The 24,701-nt window shown below is 56.6% G+C and overlaps 1 protein-coding gene across 5 annotated transcripts in view; it reads right to left on the bottom strand.

Moving 5' to 3' along the window:
* The window catches only part of Arap1 (ArfGAP with RhoGAP domain, ankyrin repeat and PH domain 1), a 59,892-nt gene that overhangs the window by 1,202 nt on the left and 33,989 nt on the right, over positions 1-24,701 (bottom strand). For 3 of the 5 annotated variants that reach the window (XM_023702022.1, XM_023702023.1, XM_023702027.1), the window contains 30 exons: positions 24,098-24,249; positions 23,478-23,545; positions 22,773-22,894; positions 22,495-22,644; positions 22,076-22,145; positions 21,678-21,798; positions 21,116-21,318; positions 20,794-20,900; positions 18,538-18,737; positions 16,671-16,756; positions 15,130-15,312; positions 13,928-14,102; positions 12,599-12,733; positions 10,770-10,905; positions 10,411-10,513; positions 9,436-9,631; positions 9,108-9,159; positions 8,852-9,015; positions 8,533-8,745; positions 8,102-8,207; positions 7,621-7,768; positions 7,437-7,523; positions 7,285-7,353; positions 6,940-7,057; positions 5,552-5,665; positions 5,161-5,306; positions 4,672-4,704; positions 2,112-2,194; positions 1,358-1,408; positions 1,117-1,180 (listed from right to left, as the gene is read on the bottom strand). In XM_023702022.1, the coding sequence (XP_023557790.1) occupies positions 1,117-1,180; positions 1,358-1,408; positions 2,112-2,194; positions 4,672-4,704; positions 5,161-5,306; positions 5,552-5,665; positions 6,940-7,057; positions 7,285-7,353; positions 7,437-7,523; positions 7,621-7,768; positions 8,102-8,207; positions 8,533-8,745; positions 8,852-9,015; positions 9,108-9,159; positions 9,436-9,631; positions 10,411-10,513; positions 10,770-10,905; positions 12,599-12,733; positions 13,928-14,102; positions 15,130-15,312; positions 16,671-16,756; positions 18,538-18,737; positions 20,794-20,900; positions 21,116-21,318; positions 21,678-21,798; positions 22,076-22,145; positions 22,495-22,644; positions 22,773-22,894; positions 23,478-23,545; positions 24,098-24,249 (3,655 nt within the window). Of the gene's footprint in view, positions 1-1,116; positions 1,181-1,357; positions 1,409-2,111; positions 2,195-4,671; positions 4,705-5,160; positions 5,307-5,551; positions 5,666-6,939; positions 7,058-7,284; positions 7,354-7,436; positions 7,524-7,620; positions 7,769-8,101; positions 8,208-8,532; positions 8,746-8,851; positions 9,016-9,107; positions 9,160-9,435; positions 9,632-10,410; positions 10,514-10,769; positions 10,906-12,598; positions 12,734-13,927; positions 14,103-15,129; positions 15,313-16,670; positions 16,757-18,537; positions 18,738-20,793; positions 20,901-21,115; positions 21,319-21,677; positions 21,799-22,075; positions 22,146-22,494; positions 22,645-22,772; positions 22,895-23,477; positions 23,546-24,097; positions 24,250-24,701 lie in introns of those variants that run through there. The other 2 variants (XM_023702024.1, XM_023702026.1) reach the window with 2 other exon arrangements.

The raw sequence follows: 24,701 nt of genomic DNA, 5'->3' as shown, positions 1-24,701 counted from the left end.
GAGACCGCTCCAGGAATGCAGCACCAGGAAACACTTCTCCAAGAGGACCATGGCCATGGTTCCTCTTCCTCTGAACCACCAACTACAAAATTCACCCTTTCCCTTTAGGCCTTGACTACCAGGAAACTCAGGGTCAAAAACAGCAAACCTACAGAGAAAGCCCAAGGTGCTGGTGGCCTTATTTCTCTCCTCCCTAAATACTTCTGAGCTCTCCTAGGCAACGATTTGTTCTAACTTATCAGTCCTAGGTCTAAGCAGCCTCTGGCCCTACTCTGACTCAGGGTCAGCCCTCAGCCCTGAATTTGTAATCTTCCTGCCTCAGCCTCCCAGAGTGCATATGCTACCTTGCCTGGTCCTTTCAAGCGTCTGATATTGTTCCTGACTCCCTTTACAGAGCCCACTGCTGGCCCTTCTGGCTCTTTTCTCTGCACTCCAGCGGGCCATAGAACTCGTCTTCTACAGCTCCAGCCTTGGCACACACTGCTCTTGCTGTCCGGAAGCCATTCTCTCCTGGTAAGCCACGCTCAGGCACTCAGCCCCCATCACGCCCTCTCCCTGCTGCCCTCCTGCTCCCAGTTTACACTGCCAGGTTAGGGTCCCGGGCTTCCTTCTGTCACCATAACACTAAGGGGTTAGAGTAGAACAGGTCGCTTCCAGGTCTCTGCTCCTTCCTGTACAGGAGCACCTGGACTACACAGGCAGTGGGAAGGAGTGACTCACTGAATACACAGGTGAATCAGTTAAAAGCAACTCAAAGCCTCCTTGAGGGCAGCCAAATAGCTCAGCAGATTAAAGTGCCTGCAAGCAGGTGGAGGGGCTGGGGGTTTGATCCCTGGGCCTGCCCTGCTGGCCCCACTCCCGGGGTGCTCTAAAACAGCAGTTGAGACTGGGCGTGGTGACGCGCACCTGTAATCCCAGCTCTTGGGAGGCTGTAAACAGGCAGATCACTACGAGTCCAATCTAGTAGTCAGACCCTGAACACCCTATAGACCCTTCCTAAAATAAAAAAAATAAAATAAAATAAAAAAATCTTCCCTGAAGCAGTGAGGTTAGCATATCCAGTCTACACATTGGGGCCTCTGGGACCCGCCCACCCCACAGCACCAGCACTGGTACCTGCACAAAAAGGAAGGTGGCAAACCACTCACGGAGCTCCATCTGTGTGTCACAGCAAAGGTACCTGCAAGGAGGGCAGAGGTGTGGGCCCTGCTAAAGGCCAGGCTAAGGTGGGGGCACCTGCCCATTTCCCCAGCCCAGGGTGTCCCAGCAGAGCACAGCTGGGCAGGGAGGGGTGATAGCTCAAGGGCCCGAGCTACTAGCCCTGCAGCCTGGGTCTCAAGACAGGGCCCATGCTCACCACTGCTGTTTCTCATGTTTCTCGGTCTCATGCACCACCGTGAAGCCCCAGCTACAGAGAAGAGGCAAAACAGTGGGGTCATTTCTCGTTCTATACCAGTTCCCAGGACGGAGTTGAAGCAAGGCCGGAGGCCTTACTGCAAGCCCAGCACAAGACAGCCACGGCCTCTTCCTCTCTAAGCCACCCCCACCTCCCAGGATCCTGGATCCCCACCCCTCATCCTAAGCCGGGACTGAGGATATAGCTCAGTGGTAGTCTTTGCCTGGCATGTGCAAGGCCCTGGGTTCCATGCCCAGAAACACACACACACACACACACACACACACACACACACACAGAAAAGCAGCAAGGGAAGGAGGTTGAGCAGCAGGAAAAAAACATGTCTGCTCATATCCCAGCCCAGGACTGTCCCAGACCCAGATAGCCACCCCCGGAAACGGATGTGCGGTTGTCACAGATATGGAAGCTGAGGCACAGAAAGACCCCAGTGGTTCTCAAACATGAGCATCAGGGTTCCTAGAACATCTTGTTAATTAATTAACTCCCAGTCTGGGCTGCTCCCCTGGAATCCAGGACTCTGAAGGCCCATGGTGGAGCCTGTGAATGTGTGATTCTGAGGTGCATTCAGGTGCTACTGCTGGTCAAAGGACCCACAACGTCACAACTCCTGCAGAGATCCCTGTGCAGTTCAAAGGTCCTGGCCAGGCCTCCCTGCAGGCCCCAGCCAAGGTCTGTCTCCCAAGTCCTGGCTCACCAGGTGGGGGGCCGGAGTTTCTTCTTTATTCCCAGGTAGACTTTGAGACTCCTGACAGGCCATTCCTTCTCAGGCCGGTGACTCTGGGGCAAGGAAGAGAAGAGAGCACTTCAGTCACTCTGGGCAGGGACAGAGGCAGTCCTTTTGCCTGGACACTGGCTTCTTCTACTCTCCAGCCCCTCTGAACCCCAGCATGGGGCCCCTCCTCCAGGAGCCTCCCCAACAAATCCCTCCCAGCCAGCCCTCAGCCCCAGCCTCCATCCCCACCAGCAGTATCAGACAGTCAACCCTCAGTGTCCCCAGTGCAGTTGGCATAGCTGGGATGTCCAGGGCACAGAACCCTAGCCTCAGCCTGCTGCCCCACCAAATGGAGAATAAACTCCTAACATTGGCCTGGGTTAGATGGTGCAAGGAGGGAAAAGTTCCCCAGTATCCTCCAGTACCCAGCTGGAACAGGTAGGTAACATTCGAATGCTTCAGGCAGCTGCTTGTATCTACATTTGTCTGAATTATTCACTCTTCTTCCCATCCCTCCAGCCCCAGGAGGCTCCAGGGTTGACCGTGTGAGCAGAAGGCTTGAGGCCAGCTGTTACTAGCTCTCTGGTTCCATGACAAGACTAACAACTCAAGCTGAAGCACGCTGCTGTTCAACAGACCAGCGAGAGAACATCCCGATGGCCGAGAACAGGAAGCAAGAGACCAATGTACTGGGGAAGGGACCAGGCCATTGACGTGCTCCACTGGCCCCGCCTCTGCACATGGGTCTAGGCTTGGAAGGAGCAGGCTGGCTTGGAGGAGGAGGAATGGGAGCAAAGGCACCCAGGGAAGAGGCTGGAGTCTTCCTCCTGCTCTGACAGCCACTTGCTTGGTGCCTCCTGTTACCAGGCACCCCTGAGGCCAGCAAGGGCATCAGGAGACACGGCAGGGGAGGGAGATTCACTTACAACCAAGCTGGGGGTCCAAGACTGAGCCACTTCCACTCTGTCCCCCATCACTGCTCCCAGCTGCCCCAGGCATGGTTCCCCAACAGAAGCAAAGAGAACACAAGGGTATGGCTGGGAACTGGGGAGCTCGCAAGTTTTGGGAGTTGCTAAATTTGCCTCTTATCACAAAAGGATGGGCTCCTAGAGACTTGAGCAGACTTCTGTAATACACAGGGCTGTAGTCTAGGAGGGCCTGCTCAGGGACTTTTCAGGGAGTTCCTAATGACCAAGGGGGCCAGAAGGGAGAGCCCCACGTCCTCCACAAGGAGTACCTGACCTGACATTTATCCTATGCTGCAGGCCATGAGGAAGCTGGGCAGAGGGAAGGAAGATACAGCCAAAGCTGTGAGAGAAGCGAAGTGTGCAGAAGACACAAAGCGGGGAAGCAGTGCGGACAGAACACAGTGAGGAAGGCGCCTGTGTGTGAGCAGGTGCAGCCCAGTGAGGAGCATGGAAGCTCTCAGCCTGCAGGCTGGAGCAGCAGACTGTGCCAGCCATCAAAGAGATCATGCTGCTGGTGAGGAGAACTCAAGGCTCTGGGTATGACAGAGGAAGGATGTGGAGAAAGTGGAACTGAAGAAATGGAAAACAGGCTGTAGGCTGGGAGGAAAGGGAAAAAAACCAGGGATAAGCAAAGAGCACACAAGTCAAGGCAGGAGACAGAGCCAAGGGGATAACGTCCCAGAACCTTGGTGGATGGATAGAGGCTCAAAGTACAGATGTGGTTACAGAGAGGCCAACAGAAGGGGCACACCCAGGAGGCCAGGCTACAGCAACAGATGTGCATCACACAAAGAGGAGGAGGTAAGGGTCCTGCTCCGTCTGCCCTGCTTTCTCCAGGCAGCCAGGTCTGTCCAGCCACCCTCAAGAGATGCAGAAGGGAACCACAGGAGCTGTCAGGGCAGCAATGGGAGCTCAGACCAGCATGCTGGCCGGGCACCATGTCTCCTGCACATCTCCACAGCCTATCTACGCTCTGTGAGATCTGCAGGGGTTGGGAGGTGGACACTCAGCTCAAGCTGAACAACAGCCTTCCTCACACAGAAGTGACCCACTAGGAGTCAGGCAGCCTCAAGGGGAGTGGGGGTAGATGGATGTGCTCCCTTCTCCCAGGATTGGGCAAAGGGAAGTTGGGCAACCAGCCACGGCTGCAGAGGGTACCTTACAAGCCTTTCTTGTCGACCCTGGTATTTTAGTATCAGGCAGCAGCAAGGATATTCTGATAGCCCTTGACTTCCAGACTTGGAAAGAGGAAAATAAGGATCAGAACCCTAATTTAAGCTTTGGGTTCTCCATGACTGGATCCTTAATTTCTACACTGAGTCCTATGGAAAACTGTAGCACACTGCACTGATACAGGACTCATCTTGGAGAAAGGACCCTGACAAGGTTAGGAATGAGGAGGCTTAAGTCACAGGCCCCAGAATGTGAGGGGACAGGGAACCCTGCTTGGGGAGGGGGAACAGGGAACCATGCCTGGGGAGGTCTAGGAGCCCTCGCTGTCTCCCATGCTCCCCTCAGCTCGCCTGGCCCCCAGGCGGTGTAAGGCAGCTAGCAGTCCGCCCACAGCTACTCACAGTCTCAGGGGCCCCGCTCCATGGCCTCTGGCTCTGTTTGATAGAGGATCAGGGTTAAAAGAAGTCACCCCAGGTCTAGAGCCAGGAATGTGTGCAATGGTGGATGGGAGACATGGGTGTACAGAAGATGAGAAACTCAAATGAAGCCTGGTACGGCAGACACCGGCCTGTGGACAGCATGGGTGTGGAGAACGTGCGGGAGGGCTTTGACGTGGCAAGTGGCAAGGCAGGCGTCGGCCGCACTGGGGCTGCCACCATGTAACGTGCTATTGTGTGTGCCGTGATGATGTGTCATAGGACTGCATCCAGCTACCAGGGCCGACTAGGGCCACAAGGCACAGTGCAGTGGCCAGGGCTTCAGAAGAGTCCACAGCTCTCCCCAGTCATGCCATCCCAAGGCCCCACGATGGAGGCACTCCCACTCGCAGACCACGGGGAATGTTTGTGCGTGAGTGCCCAACATGGGACAGGACCCGCAGGACCACCTACCCGGACCTCCTTGTAGAGCCGCAGACAGCTGCTATTGAGGATGAAATAGCGATCATGGAAGCCACCGGAGGGCAGCCCCAGACCCAAGAGGCTTCGGTCCTCACGAAACTTCATCATGCCATGTTTGGTGTCACCCACACGGCTGGCTGAGAGAGGCCTGGAGTAAGCACGGGCTGTCCTACTCAGCCACCCACAGACCAGATGCTCCAGAGCAGGGTCCCCAGATGAAGGGAACTGCCTGTCCCAGCCTCCATAGATGCCAGCCGACCTGGTGCCCTCTGACTGAGCTGCTCCACCATAACCATAACCTGCTCCTAGACTGAATGCCACCAGGTCCCACCCTGGCTCTGGATGAGGGCCCACCCTGCCCACCCCCGCAGGCTCCACCTACCTAGGTACAACAGCATGGCCTCCATGGACTGGTGCTTCTTCACCACCAGGTGGCTGTCTATCCCCAGCCCATGGAGGATAGGCAACACCTTCTCTGCAAAGTGCAGCGGGCGCTCTGGCGAGAGGTCAGACACATTGCCACTGGGACCAAAACTTCATTGATCCACCGAGGACCAACACATGGCGCATGGCACCTACATACCTATTATCCATTCCCACCATCCCTTGGCACCACAATACACACAATCACACTTCTGGGTTAACACACCCGAATGAGCGAAACCAAGCCAGATAGCACCCCAAGAGGGTCCTCATCAGTACAAACAACAGCTGCCTCAGAGGCCCGACTGCCCGAGCCAAAAGCAATTCCTACATAGACCCCTGCTTGGCCCTCCACTGCCCAACCCTGTCTGGCTTCTCCTTGGACAACCACTAGAGCTTCAAGGCAGCCTCCCCAATATGGTCTCACTTCCATGGCCTGCCTCCCCGACCCAGCAGCAGCAGTCCTCTCACAGCACCAACTCTTAACCCTTCAGCCACCCTGCACTACCACCCCACCCTCTGCACAGCCCCCTCTGCAGCCATCTCTTACTTCCTCCATCCTGTGCTGCTTCCCCTGCTCGGCATAGCCAGACCTCTGCCCACCTCAGGGCTTTCCACGCACACTGCTTTTGCTTCCCAGGAGCACCGCCCCCATCTTTATCAGGTAACCCTTATTTTTCCTTCACATTTGGCTCAGGCCCAAAGCCAGAGACCCGGTCACAAGCTCTAGTGAGGGCAGGGATGACATGTCTGGTTCCACAACGCCACATCTGGCAATCAGCAAACCACAGTAAACCAAATCTTCACAGATCCAAGACCACCCTGCACCTCCACAGATACCAAGACCACCCTTCACCATCAAAGGCCTTGATCACCCCCCACCACAGCCATCCACAACAGCATCACAACCACCTCATCTGTGCCACTGCTACCACTGCCATGCTAACACGCCTGCAAGGCCAGCACCACGCCCCAGGCCCTATGCCACCAAGAATGGCGTCATCCACCCTGCAATTAATTCCATCACTGAATTTGACACTGTCACCTCTGGAACTAACACCACTCTCACTGACTGCTGAGAAAACATCATCACGGCTGGATGGCTGGCACCATCTATTCCTTCTCCATCCGTATCAGCCACGTGACAGCTGTCACCTCAACCCCTGCCAGCTCCCGCACCACTATCATAAAGACCAGAGTCCTCATCAATGCAGCAGTCATAGGTGTCACCCAAAACCCTATCACATCACAGTCCCCACACTGCAGGGGAAAAGGAAGACACGCACTGGGGCTGTAGCCCAGCTGAGGCCACACCCTGCCTCACTCCAGCCCAGGGCCATCACTCACCTGCTTCCTCCTTCTCATTGACCTCAAAGCAGGTCCAATAGTCCTTCTCCCTAATCCCCACATTGCGGCGGTCCAGGATCTCCAGGGTAAGCTCCTCAGCTGTCATGGATGCTGGGATCTGTGAAGACCAAGGAGAGGGACATCAGCCTATCCTGGCCTTGCCCTCCACAACCTTGCTGTGGGATTCCAAACCCATCCCTCTCCGGTTCTGAGTCCTTGGATGTCTCTGAGGGGCCTGATGAGGAGAAAAGAGGCCCAGCACCAGTCAGATACAGGCTTAGCTGGGCTCTGCGCAAGTTGAAAGCCCTGCTCCCCTGGCCACCCGAGCCTGGCTCTGGCCCTCACCTTGACATGCTGTTCACTTTCTGCCTTTTTCTCTTCCAGGTAGACTGTGCAGATGAAGTCACCAGCATGCTGTGGGGAGACAGGGCTCAGCTGGAGGTCTGGGGAGCAGGTGCCCACCGCCAGCCCAGTCCCCACATAGGCCCAGCCTCCACCTGGGTCCCGCTGGCAGTGCCAGCTACTCGCATCTTCACAATGGCGGTGACCTCTTCCCGCTGCTTTCTCAGCTCCTCCTCATCCACCTGGAGAGGAGAGAACAAGGGGCAGAAGGTCACTGCCACTGGAGCAGCTCAGCCCGGCCCTGCCCTGCCCTGCCCTGCCCACCGGCTGGGGACGCACACTAAACACCACCACGTAGTGGCTGATGAGGTCTTCCACCACGCGGCCGGCCTTGTAGTCCTGCCCATCTGTCTGGAAGAGCGTGGGCCCAAACACAATAGCCAGGTTGTGTGTGTTCATCTGGTTCGTGTCTGAGAAACACTGGACACTGGGGGGCGGGGGAACACGTGACTGCGGAGCACAGCTCAGAGCTTCCCAGCCCATTTCCTGATAGGTCCAAGGCCAAGGAAGGTCACAGCCGGTGGGCTCCTAACTAAAGGGATGTCTTGGGTCCTCATGGGGAGTAGGGTGAGGAACCCCACACTGAAAAATCTTGTTTTCCCACCCTGTAGGAGGTAAGATGACAAAGCAAACACTGGAGATTAGTCCTACTCAGTCCCAGGCCTACCTGATTCCCAGGGGAGGACAGTCAGCCAGGAAGGGAGTAGAGCAGTCTTCTCCACCCCATCCCCCAGAGCCTCGTAGCAGTGTCATCTCTCACCAGTACAGATGGCTGATAAGGGCCTTCACTGTGGCCCGGTTGACAGGGGGCAGATGCACCAGCAGTTCTCGGTACCTGGAGACCTTCTCCTCCTCATTCTCAATCTCTGGGTGGGAGACATGGGTCACAGGTCAGGAACTCCCACCTCTACCCTCCCATTCCCACAGCCCGGCTGCTCTGCCTATCATGCTGGGTGACAATACACCCTGTACCCTTCAAGTCAAAGCAAGCCAGGTACTCAGCAAGGATAAGGAACTCTCTACCCGTAAGGGACCCTGACTGTACACAGTGACGTGAGAGGTGATAAGCAGGAGAGGAAGACAAGCTGGAGCCTGCCCGCAGCAACAGGCCTAGTCCAGGTGCATGATGGGGAATGGAAAGAGATCCAAAGACAGAAGGTGGTAAGGCTGAGCATGAGCTACAGGGTCCACCTGAGGCCTCCAGCCAGGCTAGGCGCTGGGCACGTGTGAAGAGGCCATCTGGCAGGTCCCGTAGAAAGCGTTTGAGTGCAGAAGACACATCGTCAACATGCTGCTCGCCCTCCTTGAGGTGCACAGAGCGGGCATCCTGCCGTAGACTCTCCAGCAGCCGTTGGGTCTTTGATGTCTGCCCACACTTGCGGTAGATGCCCTCGGAGGTCAGGCCTGGGGAGGGGTGGGGTGCACAACTGCTTTTAAAAGGATCCTGGGCCTTGGATAGCTCCCTGCAAGGGGCGGGGCCTGGGCAGGAGGATTACAGTCTAGGCCTCACCACACTGCGTGATGTAGTCCACACAGCGGTACACAATCACTGGGATGTCCGAGTCCCCAAGCTGCTGCTCAGACAGGGTGTCCCCCAAGCTGGCTGCTGCTTTCTGGATGGCCCCCAGCCAACCCATGAAGTCTAGTCGCCGTTCTCCCTGGATGTACAGCGTCCTACACAAAGGACACTCGAGTCACCGCTCCACCTCTCCCAGGCTTGTCAGATGCCTGGCTCCTCAGAGTCCCTCTGGGAGGCCACAGCTCACCTCCTTCGCTCCACCAGCACCAGCACCTGGTTCTCGCTGTCCCCCTGGACGGCTGTGGAGGGGCCAGTCAGGATGAGGCCCAGACCTCATTAGGAATCCCCAGCCTGCTCCTTCCAGAGGCTCTCTGGGCACACAACCACAGGATCCACCCCCCAACCTAAGAGGCCACCAAGATGCACCCTAAGGGCTGGAGAGGATACGGGTGGGCGGAAAGGCTGGCTCCTTCTGGCCAGGCCAGGAGACAGTTCAGACTCTACACAAGGGCTGGGGGCTGGGAGCTGGGACAAGGGTGCCCTGGAGGTTGGGGTCTGGGTCCAGGTCCACGCACAAAGTTCTTGCAATTTCCGGAGCTGCAGCGGCTCTTCGCAGGGCCCCTCTGGGAAGATGACACGGAGCTCAGAGCCGGTCAGAGCGAACCAGCCCTCCTGGGCCCGCTGGAGGCTCAGGCCAGCTTTGTAGGGTAGGCGCCCAAGTCGCTCAAAGTCCCGTGCCAGCAGGTCCTCAGCCAGGGGAGGCACAAATGCCTGACGGGGGAGATGACCAGGAAGGCTGAATCAACCACCATCACCCTTTCTGGGTCCCTGAGGGCTTTCGCTTGTGGGGCTTACGGCAACACCCTCGCCTTACTCAGCTGTCTCCTCGTTTCTTCCCCAGGGCCAGAACCTAGAAGGCACCCAAACTGCAGTATCATGCCCACTGCCCACCCACTCGGATGTGCCCTCCTCTGGACCCCCCCAGGCACCATGAAGAGCACCCCTTCTCTGCACATCCACAGTGCCAAAGCATTCTTGCCATCTGCCATAGCATACATTGTCGCTGTCTGGACCCCACATGTCTTCCCCATCCACAAGAAGTCCTGAAGAGCCAGGACCTGGACTGGGTCATCTGGGTCCCTGGGACCCCAAATGCTAATGCCCGCGAACCACAGCAACTGACCCCTGAGCAGTGAGTGCAGAGGGTTGCAGGGCCTCACTGCACAGGGAACCCAACAGGGCAGCTGGCTCTAGGCCCCAAGGTGGAGGTCTCCTCGGCAGGCCCCCTGCCTCCCCCCTCCAGCCTTGGCTTGCATACCTCCGAGGACAAGGAGCTCATGCCCTCTGGAATCAGCACTGCCCATCCTCTAATGACCCTGACTGCCACTTATTACTGAAGACTGCAAGCTCCACGGCCCTTCTTCTTTGGTGCTGGGAGTCTCCAGACCTCCCCTTTAGAGGGCTTCAGACCATGTCAGATCTGAGAGAGCGGCCCTGCCAGAAGGTCCCCCCCTACCTGTCATCCATCTACCCTGCCAGGCGAGGCCCACCTTGGCAATGCACTTGACCCACTCACGGGCCAGCTCCGCACTCTCCAGCCCAAACAGGTACAGCCGTTCTCCCTCTGTGTACACCTCAAAGGTGTGCTCAAAGCTGCAAATACACAGGCCAGGACTCACTCACCTCACCCCACCCACGCATGCATTGCCATCCTCTGCCCCCTCCCCGCAGCCCTTGTCAACCTCCACCCCGCATACTCCTTAAGATTGATGAAGCCTGGAGCCTTGGGAGACTTTGGTCAGGGCTTATACAGCCTGCTGTGTGATCCTGGGGAGGCTCTGCTGTTCTCTGGGCTGATTTCCCTCTCTCTCCAGTCGGAGAGGTTGGAGCACACAGCAGGGGCGCTCACCCATGCGAGTCCGGAGGGGGCACCGCCAGGCACACGATCTCACTGGCCCGAATCTCCCCGTTGGGTGTCACTGCCCGCTCGTGCTCATAGTAGCTCAGGACCCCATCGCTGAGGACACACCAGCGGCGGCTGAACTCTAGGAGAAGTTGGGCAGGGCAGCTGTAAGGCAGCCCGCCCACCTGAAAAGCCCCTTTCCATCCTCCCTAAACCCTAGCCCACCTGACCCTCATCCTTTCCATTCTAACTCATGTTTCCCGACTCACTCTGTGGCCCCACTACCCAGCCTGACTCACTCCTCTTCCTCTCTCCAGATTTCTACAGTAATCTCTTCCTTGGGCTCCCAGCCTCCTCTGAGACCCAAAAGTATTCTAGTGAAGGTCAGTTTTCATCCCCTTCCTCTGCTCAAAACATCCCAGGACTATGCCTCTTCCTTAGCACAGGTTGTGCTCCTCAGCCTTGCCTTCAAGGTCCTACTGGGTCCGCCCCTGCCCACCTCTACTGCTGCCAAATCCCAGCTTTTAAGCAGTTTCTTCCACCACAGGCTGAAATTTGAGGAAGCCTGCCATGCCCAGCCTCCTTTGCCTGAGGCACCCATCCCTCTATATCCTGCTTCCTCCTACAACAGTGAGATCCCGTGAAGGAAACAGAAATGGGACTCTGGACCACAAAAAGCAGCAGAACAAACACAGCATCAGGGCCATCCAGATGTGTACACAGCACTGAACTTCCAGTGGCTCAGAGCTTCCTGGCACCCAGGGCAAAAAGAATGACTCAAGCAGTTACATAAATGACATTATCAGACAGGGGGAGGTAGGCTAGGGCTGTGAGGTCGTGGACCACGGACTCCCAAAGAAGCCTCTGGGAGTGGGACGACTTCATCCCGCTCTGACAGGAGGTGCTGAGGGGTGCAGGGTGAGCGGCCCATGTTCCCACCGCAGCCTGTTGTTTCCTGGGGCTTGACATCTGCCCAATGAGTGCAGTGTCCCCAAGCCTGTGCCTGGGGATGTGCTCCCTCCAGAAGCAGCAGGCCTTCCCCAGGCTCCCTTCATTCTGCAGACAGGTGCCAAGTGCCTACTGGGTGTTGCGCACTCCCAGGCACTAGGGCAACAGGGGATCAGGGGAGAAAGATGGAATGCACTATTCTGGACAAGGGCGTCAGGAGCTTCTCTGCACAAGTGACATTTAAATGGAGACCTTACTAAAGTAACTGACCATACAGACATTTGGGAGAAGCATTTGAGGCAGAAAATGGCCAATGTGAGGTAGGAGTGAATCTGGCACAACTACAAACAGCAAAGAGACCAGATGAGGCAGGAGGGGCAGACTGAGCTGGGGAGAAGGCTGGCAAGCAAGGGATGATGGGACAGCCAGCTTCAGGGCTCTGGTGGGATATAGTGAGGACCCTGCACTGTCTGGGACAGAGTCTGGGACAGAACCTAAAGCAGAGATCCGAGAGGGAGGGAACTTCAAATTCACTCCTCAAACCTCCTACTATCCACAGCCTGGGTCTCAGCCAGGTCTGTGGCTGCAAAACCAGACAACGCAGGGTAGGGCCACACCCATCAGAAGCCAGGACAGACTTCAATTCCAAGGAAATGGGCACTAGTGGCCTGCTCTTGCAATGCCAGGTCTTAGCCCTGCTGCAGCATGACCACCTATTAAGCACCTACTGTGTATGAGAGACTACGTCCAGAAAGCCTTCCAGGTAGCCCTGCCACAGTCCACTTTGACATCTTTATGGGTGCCCCAGCCCAGCCAGCCCTAGCTTCTCTGGCCCACAGCAGTGTCGGAATGCCATGGGCTAGGGCAGGGCATGGCGCAGCACTCACCTTCCCGGGCCCGGCGGTCCTGCAGCAGCTTGCCAGCAGAAGCAGTCTTGTAGAGGAAGCCACTGTGGCTCACCGTTGGCAGGACGACTGAGTAGTGCTTTTCTAGGGGCTTCATTGAGTCCACCCGAGGGACATCTTTGGAGTGAGAGTACGGGAGAGGCTGGTCATGCTGGCTGTCTGGGAGGGCACCCCACCTTAACTCCTCTTGGGTTGGGCACCAGCCCAGGCTCCCTGATGGGCACTCTCAGGCTGCCACTCCTACCTCATGGGTTCTGCACAAGCCACTTCTCCACCTCTGTTCACCTGGGGGAATGAACTGCCTGGCCAAAGCCCAGGTCTAGCACCTCCTTTCCCCAAAGCTTCTCTGACTTTCAACCCATTCCATGCTCCCTGCTGGAGGCACAGGGCCAGGCATGCTAGACGGAGGTGGGGTTGGAGCCAACTCTGTAACAATCCCTTGAGAGAGGCTTGTCCCACACAGCGTGAGACCAACAAAGGGGCTTCACTCCTGGCTTACTCTCAGCAATCAACAATGGGGGTGGGGGTCTGCCCAAGCCCAAGCCAGCTGGGTGGTCTCCTGTGCCTTCCTGGACACCTGGGTTCTCTCCAGGCCAGCACCCCACCCACCCGTGGCCCTAAGCCCAGAGCCCTAGCCACTGAGCTCCACCCTCAACCCTGGGATGTGGCCCCAGAGACCAGGCTGAGGCCATGACCAGCCCTGTCACCTCCGTTACCTCCTCTTCACCCATTGTAAGAACAGGAGCCAAATGGGACCTAACCTGGGTCTGTGATAGGACTGCACCCCACAGAGCAATGGACAGCGCTGCCGTGGTGGGTCACACACAAGGAGAAAGGCAACAGCATCCACACCGCAGCACAGACACGAAGCACGCATGTGCACGTGCGCGCACACACACACACACACACACACACACACAAATCCCCAGCCCTCAACCCCCTTGATTCGAAGAAATGCTTATAGAGCAGCAGCTCCAAGGTACCCACACCCAGGACACAGATATGCCACCCCAAAAGACCCACACTGCAAGTCAGGAAGAGACACAAGGACACACATAGTCACAGAGTAAAGACACGAAGGACACACACAGGAAGTACACGAATACACTAACCCAAGCTCACACCACACTACACACTGCTGCCCCATGGTCCCTCAAGGAGCTGTAATTTCAGCTTGCAAGTGGCCCATAAATCAAACCTCCCTGGTGCTGCATATCCCCCAGGGGATCCCCTACCCCTCACCCCATCCAAAGGATGAGACTATCAGCAGGGACCTCACCCCCAAATGGGACAGTCCCACGAGCTACTCACCCGTGGTCTGGTTGTTTCGGAGGAATTCCATCTGTAGTATCTGCCCAGCCTGCTCAGCAAGAGCCAGGGGTGTAGGAGCCTCAGGGTCCCCTGAGAAGCAGTTGACCCCAGCCCCACAGCCCAGGAGAGCCTGGGTCTCAGCCAGGTCTGTGGTTGTGACTGCAGCACACAGGGCCTAGGATAAGGAAAGGGACAGTCAGCATCAGCAGAGCAGGGGCTAGCAGGAATAGGGGTATGGGGAGGAGGGCAAGCAGTCACCCAGATCTGGGGTGACCCGCAGAGAACGGCAGGGGGAGGGAAGAAAGAGGAGACAAAAAGGCCGGGGGAGGGAGGTCAAGCAAGGGCCCAGTGAGCAGAAGCCGGGGCTCCCAACTCCCCAGGCCTCACCCCTGTGGCGGCCCCAGCGCAGAGCTCCTGGTTAGCCTGCAGATCCTAGAGGATCATAAGCTCCCTCTGCCTTGCTTGGGGCAGAGGGGACTCTTAACTGATTCCTCCCACATTGAAATTCCTCACCGCCTGCCCAGCCCTCCCAACCAATGGGAGCTGCAGCCCTCCTGGCTTGCAGACCAGACTGGGCTGGGCTGAGGCAGGACGCCTGGGTCTCTGGGAGGTGGAGGCCTGGCTCCTACTGGGCTTCTACAGCCAGAAGGAGCTGCCAGGATGGGGCTATTTGGGGGAGGGGCGGAGGGCCAACCAGAGGTCACAAATAGCATCCCCCAGGCCCAGAGCAAGCTGTCTCCCACTCAAACTGAGCCAGATTAAGGCCCAAGACTCCAGCCTGTCAGGCACTGGGGCCCATATGGGGCCTCCTCTTGAGTGGGGTGTGGATAGGGGTGGGTCGGAGCAGTCCAGCTGTTTTTCATGAGCCTGACAGGAAATAGCATCCTCATCAAGTTCACTCCTTTTGGCAGGATTCAGAAGGAACAGGACAGGGTGCGGGAGACAGAGGAATCAGGAGGGAGGCAGACAGATGCTGGGGACCCGGCACTGGCCCAAGGTCAGGCCTGGCTCCTCCCCGCACTGTCCTCTAACTTTCCTCAGGGAGGACATTATAGGCCTCAGTTTCCCCATATGCCAACTCCAAGCTGGTAGAGGAGATGGGCTGAGACACGGCAGTAGGAAGAAAGGGGGCGGTCTCAAGAGGGCCTGACAATGTAGGGTCAAGGGTTGGCCTCACAGGTCCCAGAGATGTAGTGCCCGACCTTGTCCAGCTCCTCCTGGTTGCCGAAGAGTGGGTGGTAGCGGCGGTACTTGCCCTCCCTGTACTTGGCCTCCAGGTGGTGCCGCCGCGCTCCAGGACTGCTGCTGGGCTGCAGGGCCTCACTGGGGGGCACATTGGCTGCCCAGAAGCGGTTCCCAGCACCATTGCCCAGCTGCAAGAAGAGCTGTGGGTGTGGGCGTGAGTCAGAGGGGACAGCTGACAGCCAGCAGTTCTGAAGCTGTCAAACAAGGGACATGGGGAGCCAAACCACCTACCCACTTCCCAGCAGGAAAGGTGAGGAATGGCCCAGCCTGCTGGGGTCTGACTGCTCCCCTCTCTGGCCCTGGGCCCTGAGCCTAGCTCTTCAGCCAAGACAGGATAAGATCAGACAGACTGACAGGTAGAGGCCTCCGGCCTGGCACCAGCCCCTGGGGTTTTATCATTGCCCCACCCAGCCCCACATCTGGAACCCTGCATTCCTGAGGCTGTCACAGCTGGAGGCTGTGTCTAAATGGTCAGCCAATGAGGAGGGCAGAGAGTTGGGAAACATCTGTCTCTGACACTCCCCTCTCAGCAACAGAGGTGGAAGCAGATCCTAGAAAAGTGTAGGAATCCAGCACAGGGCGAACTAGTTTATTCTTTCCTTCTGCTCAGATCTTCCACAGCCATTTCCTGGGCTCCACATGCCCCCTTCTTTGCCAAGTCTTTGTGGGATGCTTTAGCCACAGGAGAGAACAAAGCAGAAACAGTCCCTGCTACTGACTCACTCTGTGGCTTTAGCAAATCATTTTCTCTCCTCGGGACTCAATGTCCTCATCTGTACATTGGGTACTCTAATGCTAAGTCACAAGATTATTTTGAGAATCAATTAACAAATGCAAAACCCTTATCACATGTGTCAAACACCCAGTGTAGACATAAGTGAATGTGATGCCCAGCCTGGCTAGCTGTCAGAAGTCCCCAGGTCCAGCCTCCTGCTAAAGGTTCTCCATGCCAAGTCCCACATGGATAGGTACCAGGGAACCTCAAGTCCCCCAGTATGATCGTGCACATACACGTGCTACACAATGTACACACTGGTGCTCGTGAACTCAGAGGAAACGAAGGGGAAGAGGCTCTGAGCGGAAGGAGACCCGGGTCAGCCAGGAAGCATGAAAGAAAAGGACAGGACTGGATGGCCACTATGCATTTATGCTGGTACATTATAAGCCTGTGCAGGAACACAGTTCATCATTTTTACAACAGGACAAGAGGAGGGGTCGGTAAAGTCTCTAAAAGGCCAACTAGTAAACAGTATAGCTTTACAGAAAACATGCAGTCTGTTACACCAGTTTTTACAACCCTCTAAAACCCTAAAAAACATTCTTAGCTCACTGGCCAGTTTGTTGCTTTTGCCAAAAGCCAGCTTTTCCAAAATCCCCACCCATTAGATTATCACAAAGGCCTCCCGAGCTCCAAGGGAGGGGGGAGGACAGGAAAGACCCAGGCAGCAGCTGAGCAGAACAATGCCCCGGCAATCTCCGTAAACAGGTGCACGCCCACCTCGATGAGGGTTTCTGTCCACACCTTCCTGTCCATCTTCAGGCTCCGCACCTTGGAGATGCCAGCACCCAGGCCGCGGTGCTCCCCTGTAGGCAGAGGGGCAGACTCGGGTCATCCGGGCCTTGTTCAAATGAGCTCTCACACCCACCCCCGTGCCCAGAGCCACAAGTACCAGTCCTACCTCTGGCACAGCTTTGGAACAAGCCCCATATCGCTGCACCCTACTCCAGAGCGCTGAGGCCTGCAACCCTCACCTAGGCTTCTGCCACAGCCCCCATGGCACACTGACTCTTGGTGGCCATCAAAGGCCACTTCAGGCCAGAAGTAGATCTCAGTTCCTTACCTGCTTTCCCTCTACCACCAACTTCCTGCTTGGATTCTCTGCCCGCCCCCCATGGCTGCCCCTTTCTGTCACTCAGATCTCAGCTGACATGTCACCTCCTCAGAGGGGGCTTCCAGACAAACAGCTCAGGCCAACAGTATAGTCTCTTTTTTTTTTAAAATGTATTTAGTACAGGGTCTACAAGGTCTCACTACACAGATTGAACTCATAGTGATCCTCTTGTTTTCAGCCTCCCGAGCACTGGGATTACAGGCTCACACCATGACACCCAGTCTCAATCTCTATCTCAGCACACCCAGGGCACAGGGCCAGCATGGCACATTGGGGATTGAACCCCAGTCTCTGCATATGCCTAAACAGCAGGCGCTTTAATCTGCTGAGCTATCTGGCTGGCCCTAGCACACTCTATAACACTTGGCATCCCACAGACTGCTACTGGTTCACATGCCATCTGTATTCCCCTACTACAGCGTCAGCTGCACGTGAGTGGAAACCCTGTCTGCCTGTTTCACGACTCTATTGTCAGTGTCCAGGACAAAGCCTGGCACACAGTGAGCACCTAATATATCTCAGTAGGATGATGGACGAAGGAAGAGTTATAGCTGGGGAACCAGCTACAGGGTACAGGTCCCATGAGGGAGCTGGGAGTGGGGAGGATGGCTACGGGGCCCTAGAAGTACCTGGCAGGATGGCTCTGGCTTGGCCCGCCTCCCTGGGCATCTTCCCTCAGGTCACCTTATCCCCTCCTGTCAGCCCTTCAGGTCATCACTTCTGTGCAACCAGACCTCATGGTACAAGGCCCCTGAGCACTTCCTCTAGAAACCCCACAGGCCTTGAGATTTTTCCTGAGCTCATCAATTGCCCCACTCAGAGAATTCCCACCACCGGTCACCCAAAGCCACTACCTAGGCACCACCAATGAGGGCCCAATCCCCAGCATATAGCACAGGGTCTAGCCCATGGAGGAGTAGAGGACTGTACCGCTCTGTCCTCTTTCTGACCCAACCCTGCATTAAGACTTTCACAACATAACACTGTGTATGGACACCCAGGCCAGGCCTCCTCCTCCTCCTCCTCCTCACCCTCCTGGATCCTGCAGCAGCCTCCTCACTGGTCTCCAAACTTAACTCCTCACTGGCTTCCACCTACCAGCCAGAGTCAGATTCACAAATCTGTCCACATCCCTGGGTCTTCTGCCTCCCATCTCCCTCTGGACAAGAGCCCTGGCCAGCCTGGCCTGCCTCAACTCTCTTGATACAACAGAGACACCACAACCCAACAGACCTGGGCTTCATCCAGGTTCACTTATGTGCCATATGAAAAGCCCATTTTCCTTCTCTGTGCCTCAGTGTCCCAACGTGAGAATGGACTCCTGTTTTACAGTGAAAGGTGCCAGCAGGGGAACAGCTTGGTGCACACCATGAGGCAACTTCATGGACAGCGGCTCCCATCGGCCACACAGGCCAGCTGCCCTCCAACCTGCCAGCCCCGCTTGCTCTGCTAGGTCCCAATGCCCCCACGCACCTGCACAGCGCTTGCAGATGACAACGCAGAGGTTGATGGAGGCCCAGTCAGGCTGGGCAGCCCCACAGTCAGCACAGAACCTGTTGGGAGCTGCAGTCCAGATGCGTTCAGCCACCTCCAAGGTGGACAGGGCCTCAGCAATGGCACCCTGCATGGCCTCCAGCCATTGCTCCTTCTCTAGCTCCGAGTCGGCCGAGAAGCTGAGGACAAAGGAGTATCGGGACTGGTGGAAAAGGTTTGGAAGGACTTGGGGCAGCACAAAGGGCACAGCATGAAGCAGGTGGACAATGCACTGGGAGCTCCTGATCTGAAGAGGGAGGCACCCTGGATCAAAAGCTATGAACCTTACAGACAACATGGGGGTGGGAACACCAGGGAGACCCTGCCTTCCCCAGGGTGATGGGAAGGATGCCTGACAGGTAGAAGGCTGACCCCAGTGAAGAGATGTAAGGGAGTTCCAGACACAGAGAGCAGCATGCACAAAGGGGAATTTCAGGGCTGGGGAGATAGCTCAGTAGAATAAGTGCCTGCCTGGCAAGCGCAAGGTCCTGAGTTCAATCCCCAATACCACCAAAGGTGGGGAGGAATTCCAGGACCTACGAGCAGGGGCAGACTGCCAGAGAAGCGGCTGGGAGATAGACTGGGATTGACCTACACCTAGCAGAGGTCAGAGAGCACCCCAAGGACAATGGGGCACCTCTAGAGGGTTAAGTGGGAAGTGGGAGAGGGCACAAAAATGTCTTAAGAGCCCTCTGCCACGTCATCCTCAATCTCTTTCCTCTTCCCACCCCAGCCCATAAACTCTACCAACTAGACACGTGAGCCTGGCCACAGTACTCCCTGCTTTTCGAGGTGAGGGACCCTGGCTGGACAATAAATGAAACACACACACACACACACACACACACACACACACACACACACATGCTCTTTCTCTGGTGACACTACCACCTCCAGGCCACAAATATCTACAGCCTACATCTGTGCCAGGGATACAGCTCAGTGGCTCAAACATCTGCCTAGCAAGCACAAGGTCCTGTGTTTGATTCCTAATACAAAAAAAAAAAAAAAAAAAGTATATACACCACCCAAAACCCACTGCCATGACCACATTCAATGCTTTGGGGTAACGGACATCAGAACCACTTCAGAAGGGCTGAGGGCCATCTCGCCCATGGCAGCTTGGCATGTGGAGCTCGAAAAGCCACCAAAGACTCAGATGAGCACTGGCAGCCGACAGCAATGGCCGCTGTGCCAGGGTAATGGTGGCTTGGTGCTGAACACCAGGTCAACCTCACTTAGGCTGGTGGCTGTAAGCACCAGGGCAGTGGGCAGGCCTTGGTGGACCTGACACAGAGGGAAATTCTGTAGGTGGATGCTGAGGTGGTGGTAGGTTAGGATTATGGCAACAAATCCAACCAAGGTGCTTTCAGACTACTTCAAATGCAATAAGCAAACAAATGTAAACACAAAGGCCTGTGAGTCTGCTGTCAGGTGGAACACAGACCCTCAAAAATGGTGCCCAAGGGTAAGGTGGTGAGCATCTGGGCCACAACAGCTGGGGCAGAGGGATGGGAAGACAGAGAGGTGGGAGCAGTGGGGTGGTGATGGTTTGCGCATGGGTGAGGAGGTGCCACTGGCAGAGCAGGGGAAGCTGCAGGGAAAGGCATGTGCAGATGTCAGGCAGCAGGCCTTGTGCTCAGGAAGCCTGCCAGGCAACCTGCTGAGCTCAGGACAGAGATGGTGGGGATGGTGAGGCCAGTGTTATAGAGCCACACAGTGTCCAAGAGTCCTCAGCTCCCTGGAGAACAGTGGTCCCCCAGGTCACACAGGCAGTTAGAGATGGGCCCAGGGTTGGAGCCTGAAAAGTGGTGGAGAATGGCCTGGGCATTGGCAAGCCTCTCTGGAGAGAGGGCAGAGGCCAGAGACAGACACTGAGGGACACTGAGGCCCAGAAAGAAGCACTGAGGACAGGCTCCAGACATGTGGCTGCTTTGGAGACAAGGAAGCAGCCATGGCGGCCAAGAGCACTCTCTAGGGAGTGGGGCAGGCACACAAAGCCAGGGGTGGGCAGCCCCGGAGCACAGCCCAGAAGGAGGTGGAGTGGAGTGAGACTCTGTAGAGGGAAAGACCAGAGTAGACTAGAGGATAAAGAGTAAAGGACCTGTTTGGAAGGGACAAGGCTGGGAAGGGAGGGCTGCCATTCCTGTATAGAGGGAGGATGCAGGCAAGCGAAGTTGAGCAGGAAGCACTCACCTGAAGATGCGATAGGGCGTGGTAAGGTCAAAGCTGCGGCGATCAGCTTCCTTCACGTTGCCCACGCTCATGTCGATGAAGGTGATGCCAATGCCCAGGTGATACTCCTGACGGGCAGGCAGGAAGGGATGAGGGAAAGCTTTGGGGGCAGGGCGTAAGGCCCAGGAACAGGGAGAGAAGGGAAAAGTGGTACCTTAGGGACTAGAAAGTGCCTAGGAAGGAGATAAGGGGGAACTCAGGAATTTGCACGTGGGGCTGGGCTCAGGTCCCAGGCAGGCATGGGACAGAGAGAGGTTCAGTGACCTGGTCAAACCTTTCTTACCTCCAGGTTCTTATAGAGCTGCACTTTGTCCCCGACCACAGCCACATACAGCTTATTCTTGAAGCCACGCAGCTCCAGGTTGCCTGCACGGTCATGTTGCTCTAAGGTTCGAACTCCCATCAGGTAAGCACCAGACTGCTGGGCCCGGGTGCGCTGCTCAGCCACCGCCTGCTGCAAGGACTGTATCCACTCGTTCCGCTCCGCTGGGTGAGGTGAGCTGAGTGAGCCTGGGCCCAGGAGGCAGCAGGCCTGGGCCCCTCAGGAAATGCCCCTGGCCACCCATCACTCCACTCGGCTTCTCCGACTCGGAAAAGCTCAGTTCCAGTCCCAGCTTGTGCCTCTTACACCAGCCAAGTCCATTCACCTGTCCCAGCCTGCTCCCCAATCCTAGGGACAAATGGCCTTGAGGACTTGGGAGTGTCCCCACCTCAAATGGGAATGACACCTCTCGGGACATGAGGTGGGGAGCAGATAGCCCTGGTTCTCTTCCTCCCTTTATCTGGTCAAACCTCCAGTCTCCTCTCTTCCGCCATCCACACATGCCACCTAGAGAACTACCCACCATCGCTCTCTGCCCGGAAGACAAAAGTCCGGTTGTTTGTGATCACTTCAAACTTCTGGTCCCCAATGGCAGTCACTCGAGAGATGCAGGCCACAGAGATAAAGCGCTTAGAGTAGGTGTCCTGGGGAGAAGGAAAAGAGCTGCCCAGAGTCCAGGGGTGGAGTGGAGCCCCCAGTGCCCGCTCCAGCTCTCCCAAAGAAGGCTGCAGTGCTATCTCTTGACAGGTGGTCAGGAATCGCCCTGTGTCCCTGAGCTCCGCTGCCTGTGGGCCAGGGCCCAGAACACAAGTCAAGGAGCGGGACTGCACCAGCGATCAGGACTCCACCTCTACGCAGTGTTGGGTCAGCATGAGCCCAGGCTAGAGCAGGGGTCAAGTCAGGGACGGATGTAGGCCTCACCTTGTTACTGTCAAAGTATCGCAGGTGATCAATATCCAGTCTTACCCATCGCTTCTGGTAGATATAGGATCTGAAGAGGCAGAGGCAGAGAAACAACAAAGCAAAGGGTTGTGGATTAGGGGAGAAGTTCCAGGATTACCCCAGCCTACCACCATGAAAGCCACACATAAAGTTCAGGTCAGCTGGGTTTAAGAGAGAAAAAAAAAACCCTCAATGATCCACTGGGAGACACGGACTTCACTGACAGGAGTGACTGAAAGAAGCCAAAGCAGGATTTCCCAGTTCTACGCTCAAAAGAACACACACAGGTCTGGTGGCTAAATGTGCCTGGAGGGAGAACTGCCCTGGTTTGGGAATCCACGTCACCCGTATCCTAGAACACTGTCTGATCCCATGCAGAGCCAGGAGCTCACACTCACCCCTGTGGTGGGTTCTTGTACAGCCAGCCAGCCTTGATAACGGGAGTGGTGGGGGTAGCGCCCCCAGGCAGCTCATCCATGGAGTGCGGCAGAAGCTCTGGGACTGGGCTGGTCAGGGATGAGCTCAGGCTGCCCGCGTGCCATGAACCACTAGGAAAGAGGTCGGATGGAGGGCAACAGGGATGGGAAGCTCCCCTCCCCGGGGGCGGGGCTGGGAGGGGATGGGCTTCTAAAAGAAGGTGGCTGGGTGGAGGAACCACCAAGGAGCAGGTACTCACTTGGGGACACCCTCGTAGGCACGGTCATCCTCATCTTCGTCGTCCCCAGACAGTTCCTCCCCCTCACTCAGCAGACTGGCCACGCGTACAGCCCGAGGGACTCTGCTCGGTGGGGGATCCTCCTGTACCCCCAAGCCCACCGAGCGAGTGTCATGCTTCCCTTCCAATTCTGATCACACCCCCAGGGGTGCCACTCCAACTTCTGTCCCCCAGTCCCTGACCCACACAACTCAGCACTTTTACTTCTGTTTCCTCACATTCCCCGCTCTGTCCCTCCCCCTAGCTGCAACCACAGAGGACCCAGGGTCAAAGGGACAGGATAGCCAGTGGCAGACGCAGACCTAGGACAAGAATAAAAATAAAAAAAAAAATACAGGGGAAAAGAAAGACTCCAGGTTACAGAGACAAGTCAGATACTCAGAGCAGGAGCGACACAGAACACAGAAAGTGAAAGATAGTCACTCAAAACAGAAACACAGAGGTAGAGGGGACAAACAGCCAGCCAAACATAGCCAAAGCTTAGGGCAGGAGCCACAGACCAAAGTCCTGAATTGCTGGCCCAAGGCTCTGGAGCACTCTGGACCCCAAACCCTGCAGGGCCAGACAATGTAGCGGGGCAAGTGGCTGTCCACTCTGTCTGGTGGTCCTCAGGGTCCACAAGACAGCCAGGCCCTCCTCCCAACCCTAGCCACTGCCCTGTCCTACCTTCTTGGTCATCACGCTGACTGGGGCCCTCGGCCCCTCCTCGGGGGCCTCATCATAGTCAGGGTCATCTGGTATGAGAAGGGTGGGAGATGTCCAGCAGCAGGGAGTTGGCCCCCATCTCCCAGCCACCAGGGACACCACAGCATATCTGCACAAAGGCCACCCCCAGACCAGCAAAGATCCCACCCCCACTGTGGCCTGGCTTTCAAAAAAAAAAAGGGCACAGGAGCAGGAAGTGCTATTTATACCAACAGAGGCAGGGCCACCACAGGGAGGCCTGATGAAGCAGCAACTTGGGGATCAGGGGCGGGGACTATCCAAACAAGGCAGTAAGAATCAAGAAAAATAGACAACCCCAGGCCCAGCAAACCATGACTCCAAGAAAGCTACTGCCAGGCTGGGACCCACTGCTCACTCAGGAGGGGCCACAGCCCGCCCTCACTGGGGGTGAGCAGTCAGGTACGGGGCGCCGTCTCCACTTGGGAAATGAAAAGAAGATCGCTTAAGACCCGCCTCGGGCCACACAGACCACCTCGGGTCCATCCCATCCTGGCCTGCAGTGTTGCCTGGGTCCATCCCATGCCTGGTCTACAGGATTCCTGTCCTCGGCCTGCACTCACCGAACTCTGGGGGCAGGCGGACAGGCTTTGGAGGAATCTCTGGGGGGCAGGATGGCCCCCAGAGGAAGGTGGATGGAGGCTCCTTGGGCTCTAGCTGCAGAGGGGATGACAGTGGTGGCGTCGGCAATAATTCCTCCTCCTTGGAGGGAAGGCTGAGGACAGAACAGTTGGGCATCAGTAAGCAGCAGCCAAGACCCAGCTACAGAGCCCCGGCTCACTCTTCCCCACACTAGCCCTCTGCACACAGCCTCTTGCCTCACCCTCCCCACGAAAAGCCCTTCTTGGTGCCCCAAAGCCTAGTGGAAGCTGGGACTCTGCGACCCAAATATGCCGCTCCTTCCCCATTGCTCCAGCTTTTAGCCATGTGTACCCACTGAACTCCGCTCTGGAGGGGTTATGAAAACCAGAATGCAGAGAGAAGGAGTTCTCGGGGAGGTAATGTCTTGGACGGCAGAGGGATCGGGCAGTACTGAAGCAGGTGATGCGCCAAAGGCACAGAGCAGTCTCAGAAACAACTCCTGAGGCCCTGGTGCAAGGCCACCAGCTGTGGCCCAGACTTAGATATTCACTACCTCCTGGGTACCCTGCAGCCCCCGAACTCACC

The sequence above is a fragment of the Octodon degus genome, unplaced genomic scaffold (assembly GCF_000260255.1).
Source record: "Octodon degus isolate 3935 unplaced genomic scaffold, OctDeg1.0 scaffold00146, whole genome shotgun sequence".
In the NCBI taxonomy this organism is placed as follows: domain Eukaryota; kingdom Metazoa; phylum Chordata; class Mammalia; order Rodentia; family Octodontidae; genus Octodon; species Octodon degus.
Note: the sequence above shows the minus strand (reverse complement) of the source record. Positions and strands in the feature narration are given on the sequence as shown.